Source organism: Triticum dicoccoides, chromosome 2B (assembly GCF_002162155.2).
Source record: "Triticum dicoccoides isolate Atlit2015 ecotype Zavitan chromosome 2B, WEW_v2.0, whole genome shotgun sequence".
NCBI lineage: Eukaryota > Viridiplantae > Streptophyta > Magnoliopsida > Poales > Poaceae > Triticum > Triticum dicoccoides.
Window position 1 is genome coordinate 398034025 of NC_041383.1, and position 5595 is coordinate 398039619.

General features: G+C 49.3%; 1 protein-coding gene across 1 annotated transcript; it reads right to left on the reverse strand.

The window, feature by feature from the left end:
• Window positions 1–1162: 1162 nt before the first annotated feature.
• Window positions 1163–3134, reverse strand: LOC119363869. Its single transcript, XM_037629239.1, has 2 exons — window positions 1983–3134; window positions 1163–1601 (listed from the first exon to the last, which is right to left on the reverse strand). The coding sequence occupies exons 1-2, from the start codon at window positions 3046–3048 to the stop codon at window positions 1570–1572; spliced, it is 1098 nt and encodes a 365-aa protein (XP_037485136.1). The 5' UTR covers window positions 3049–3134; the 3' UTR covers window positions 1163–1569.
• Between the last annotated feature and the right edge of the window lie 2461 nt (window positions 3135–5595).

Here is a 5595-nt window from a genome sequence, read left to right on the forward strand (position 1 = left end):
TAAGATCACCGTTGAGCCTCACACCTGCTCCGCTAAATCTGACGCCATAATCAAGATTGAAAATCTGTCATAATCTGGAAGATTGGAACAAGGCAATGTTTCTAGCCAGTCTCTGTTGATTTAACAAGTCTCTTCATTTATAATCCTTGATTGATCTGGAGCAGCAGTTCCATTTCTACTGCTAAGAGCAGATCTACTCTGCAACGAACCGGCCATCACAACAGAAAGAAAAGTATGGTCCACCCACAGCATTGCACAAATGATTCGGTTTGTTTGATAACAAAGTATTTTCTATGTATTTTGTGAATACTACAGTTTTTTAGATTACCACAGTATTAATTACAGCGAGCTGTTTGGCCACCTCTAAAAACTGTGATTTCAATATGTAGTATTTGCAAAAACGTAGTTTTTTCTCTGTTTTAAAAAAAGAACCCCAAACCTCTTCTAAAAAAACTGAGCACGCTAGAAAAACAACTCCATGCGCAATCCTGTGCCTTGTCTCTCGATGTGCATCTCCTGGCACCTCTCAAAGGCCGACATTTCCCCCTAGTGGTGCCCAGGACAGCACCACTAACGACGCGGAAGACCGCCCAGCGTTGCAGGCCGCATGCAGTGGCACTTCGGACTAGTTCAGCTGCCTCCTCTTATGCTAAGTTGTAAGCTAGCTTTGTGGATAAATGTTTAGTCCATGGCCGTTCAAGTTTGTGGATGCAGCTGGTTGCTCAGTATGCTGTATGCAACGGTCAGCGAGTTGCGTACGCGCGTGTTTGCGACTTGTTAACAAACAGCTAACTGCGAATTTACATTACATATAAGTTCTAGCCAAACAGGTCTACAGTATTCCAAATACTCCAAAATACTACAATATATTATTACTGTGGTATCATGCGCCTATAGAAAAAAATACTGTAGTTTTTAAATACTTTGGTTTTACAATACTTTAGTATCAAACATAGCCTAAACAACAAATGGAATCTTCACACAGACACTTGAATTTGTGCATACACAACATAATATAGGTACTTAATTGGAAATTTAGGTTGGCATACCAAATGTAAGATGTATTACAGTTGATTAGGCTTCTCAAACCGCATTTACATTGCGGACCGTACCTTCCTCATCTTGATGCAAGTCTCACCATAGTGGTCTCGAGTAAGTAACATGCAGCTTTCTGATGATTTTGGCATCAATATATTCAGAGAAAACGGTACCTCTACAGCACAGGACACGTTGAAATGGCATTTACTCCAGCAGCCATAAACGTAAACCTGACATGTTGAACTCACCCACGATTACAAACAGCTGAATGAGAAGACATACTAATTGACCATGCGTTTCTCTTTTCTAACTTCAACCTCCCAACTAGAAACAAATCTAGTTGGTTGATTACAGTGACTTCCACTTTTCTAGTTAAAACGCCAACCGGAAACAATACATATAGATTGATAAAGCGGACTTGCTCTTCTCTTACTTAAACTACACAACTGAAGATAAACCACTTATTGAAGCACGAGCTAAGCAAGAAGCCAGCACCAGCAGGTTCATGTCGATAGATGTATCAATGCATCATCACTGGCCGTTCAATTGACGGATAGCACGATCTGAAAAGATCACAGAAATCATAAGCATGTCAGCTAATTGAATGGAAGCAGCGCTGCTGCATTTCATAAAGAAAAAAAAAGCATAAGCATGCCATTGCTAAAACTTCATGCCTGAAGAATGAAAATTGGGACATACAGTACAAATGATTGAGTTTGGATGGTGTGCTTCAGGTTGAGTATAAACTACAAAGGAGACAACATATACAAGTTCCCGGTTATACTTATCTAGTTCATGTTCCAGCACAGATACCTTCATCCATATTTTTATGTTGCCAACAAAAAAAATACTACTCCCGAGTATTCAGTTCTATGGTCTCTGAGATTCTGACCAAAAATTTCCAATTCCCAATTAAAGAAAATATCCAAGCACGATGCTAATACCTGGAGTGTAGAAGCTAGTGTAGGGAATGGCAGTGCAGACCCTTCCCCTGCTGGACACCTTTCTTACTCGGCCGGACTTGAGCTCGATGGTGAACAGGCCAACAATAGTCCTCACGAAAATGACACCGGCGCCTTGGGCGAATCCACTCACATCGGGCATGATCATGAGGGCGCGAGAGGGGAGCAGCTTCCCGAGGTCGACGACTCGATGTTGTACCCACGCTGCAGCTCCATCGGGATCGACTTCCATGGACCAGAGGTAAATGCTGGATTCCTGCACGCCTGCAAATCCCAGTGTGCCGTCCTCCGCTGTTATGAGGACGATGTTATTCTCATGCACGTCCGGCCGGTCAATCACCGATAGCTTCCTCTCGCCAACAAAGTCGCACTGCAGAATTCGAGTGCTCGGATCGCACAGGAAGTAGACTGCATTTCCAGAGAGGACGCTTGGCTGCATCTCGATGGAAGCATCCGGATGCTCAACAAAGCTCGTGTTGCTCCATGAACTCGCCTCTGACGAGTAGAAGCACGCGGACGTGATCCAGATCCCCTCCTCCTTGTCGGTGCCCACGAATGCCACGAGGAAGGGGTCGTCGCCATGGCAGTCGAGGTGGTCGCAGCCATCCACGACGCAGAGCACCGCCGCGTTCCAGGACTTGGGGGTCTCGGGAAGGGGAATCCTCCGGTGCCCGTCCGTGACGGGGTCCCAGACGACGAACTCAGCGGGCTTCTGATCTGATTCTGAATCGTAGAAGAGGGCTCGGCCGTGGCGGGCATCGAGTGCGTACCAGCAGCGGCGGTCGGTGCGTGGCGGGCGGAAGGCCTTCGCGGTGGGGACGAATCGAGCGACGCAGGGATCCTCGTCGTAGAGGCGGTGGAGGAATCCCAGCATGGGCGGTGCCCCGTGGAACTTGCGGTAGCTGCGGAGGAAGGCGTTACCCGTGAGGAGGCGGCGCCAGGGCTTGGAGACGAGGCAGGCGCGGACAAGGCACCCGGGCTCGTCGGGCGGGAGGCGGAGCAGGATCTCCGCGACCACATCGTCCATCAGCGCCGTCGCCGGCGGCATATCGGAGGAGTTTTTGCTGGGGACGGAACAAGACGAGGAATGCGACAAGTGCTTCGGCTCTGTTGTCCTTTCTCACTGCCTCAAGCTGTTCTTCTGTATAGAGTCGGAGATGGTCAATTTATTGATGGGAAAGTCTGGAGTGCATCTTTCTTTTCTTTCTTTTTTCAATTTTTTTTTGAACTTTATCAAAAAATTCAGAAAACTTCTGATTTATTCATCTTCGGTCATAGTAGTACAACGAACCAAGATCTGTATACCACTTAGCAATGATTACAAGGATTGATGCGAGCCGAAGATAAGGCGTTGTCATCACCCTTCCTTGTATAAACTTGGTAAGACTTGTAGTAGACAGTCAACAAGTCGTCATGCTAAGGCCCCATACCAGCGCAGCTGAACAATAAATATTGCCGATGAAGAGAAGTGTATGTCAGAAAGATCCAACCATAAGACACGCGAATGTCGACGGGCAAAGACTGGATCCAAACAGATCCACCAAAGACAACCACCTATCAAATCCTGCGAGATCCGCCAGAGACATGCCTTCCACGCGCCCTCCGACGATGCTAGCCGCACCACTGGGACGGTGTCCAGGCGGGGAGAACCTTTCCATCTTCAGGGAACCTTCATTGTCACATCTTCATCAGTAGGACACAAATCCTAAGAAAACTCAAAAGACATATAAAACAAAGCCCTCCAGCCGACAAGGGTCGGGATCCATCATGTGTCCGTGTAGTGAACAGTGGGCGTTCATACCCCTGACCACGGACCGGCAAGTTGCAGCCTCTGTGTCGGGAAGGATATGGCACAAGATGGATCCACCCCAAGACACTCAAGACACAGTGAATAAATACTTTGAAAAAGACCTTCAGGCAGGTCATCGAGAAGTACTAAAGATCATCCCAGGCTCAAGGCTTGAGCAAGACCAGGATTTCTGGGAAGCAGACCTTCCCGGGAACGGACTCTCCACATTGCCGGCAAGCCCCAAGCTCCCTGCCGCTCCACTCACACCTATCCGCCAGCAATCTGCTAACAGGTGGTGAGCACACGGAGATCTGCCAACAAGTGGCAGGCACGCAGGTGGTTGGGTAGAGGCTGTCGGGTCGCGTGGTTAATCACCGCATCAATATTGCCTTTATTGTCACCCATCCATATGCGTGTCATGGAAATAAAAGGTACCTGGGCTGACGGTACAGGTAGAGCAGGACCCCTTCCCGGCATCCAGTAGAGCAAGACACCTAATAGTGCATTAAATGCATTTGTCCTATACCGTCAGGGTTAGGTATGATAGTACTGTGGCTATTGTCAACATGTAGTTACCTTTCTGCCACTTTTGGTGTCTGAGGGAGTCCTGGATTAGGGGGTGTCCAGATGGCCGGACTATGACCTTTGGCCGGACTCCCGGACTATGAAGATACAAGATTGAAGACTTCGTCCCGTGTCTGGATAGGACTTTCCTTGGCGTGGAAGGCAAGCTTGGCGATATGATATGAATATCTCCTCCCATTGTAACCGACTCTGTGTAACCCTAGCCCTCTCCGGTGTCTATATAAATCGAAGAGTTTTAGTCCGTAGGACGAACAACAATCATACTATAGGCTAGCTTCTAGGGTTTAGCCTCTCTGATCTCGAGGTAGATCAACTCTTGTACTACCCATATCATCAATATTAATCAAGCAGGAGTAGGGTTTTACCTCCATCGAGAGGGCCCGAACCTGGGTAAAAACATCGTGTCCCTTGTCTCCTGTTACCATCCGCCTAGACGCACAGTTCGGGACCCCCTACTCGAGATCCGCCGGCTTTGACACCGACATTGGTGCTTTCATTGAGAGTTCCTCTATGTCGTCACCCTTAGGCCTGATGGCTTCTTCGATCGTCAACCACGACGCGGTCCAGGGTGAGACTTTTCTCCACGAACAGATCTTCGTATTCGGCGGCTTCGCACTGCGGGCCAATTCGCTTGGCCATCTGGAGCAGATCGAAAGGTACGCCCCTGGCCATCAGGTCAGATTTGGAAGCCTAAACTACACGACCGACATCCGCGGGGACTTGGTCTTCGACGGGTTCGAGCCACAGCCGAGTGCGCCGCACTGTCACGATGGGCATGATCTAGCTATGCCGTCGGACAGCGCCTCGAGCGCCGCTCAGGTGTCCGCTCCGACCATTAGCTCGGAGCCGACTATGCCAGTCGGGGACGGTCGGTTGGACGCCGCCCCAGGAGCCACAATCTCTACGGCGATAGAGCTGAATACCAGCCTAGTCCTTTGCAAGGCCCGTGACTCCAAGGTGTCGGGCTCCGTTCCGGACTCCGAATCTTCCGCACCCCTTCCGATCGAACCCGATTGGGCTCCGATCATGGAGTTCACCGCCGCAGACGTCTTTCAGCACTCGCCCTTTGGCGATATCCTGAATTCACTAAAGTCTCTCTCTTTGTCAGGAGAGCCCTGGCCGGACTATGGTCAGCAGGGTTGGGATGCGGACGACGAAGAAATTCGAAACCCACCCACCACCCACTTTGTAGCCACTGTCGACGATCTAACCGACATGCTC

What these genes read in the sequence shown, in the direction of transcription:
- LOC119363869 (XM_037629239.1), bottom strand. Translation starts at nt 3,048, where the DNA reads ATGCCGCCGGCGACGGCGCTGATGGACGATGTGGTCGCGGAGATCCTG. An exon ending in CACTAGCTTCTACACTCCAG is followed by an intron (nt 1,602 to 1,982) that starts GTATTAGCATCG and finishes TGATCTTTTCAG; the next exon opens with ATCGTGCTATCCGTCAATTG.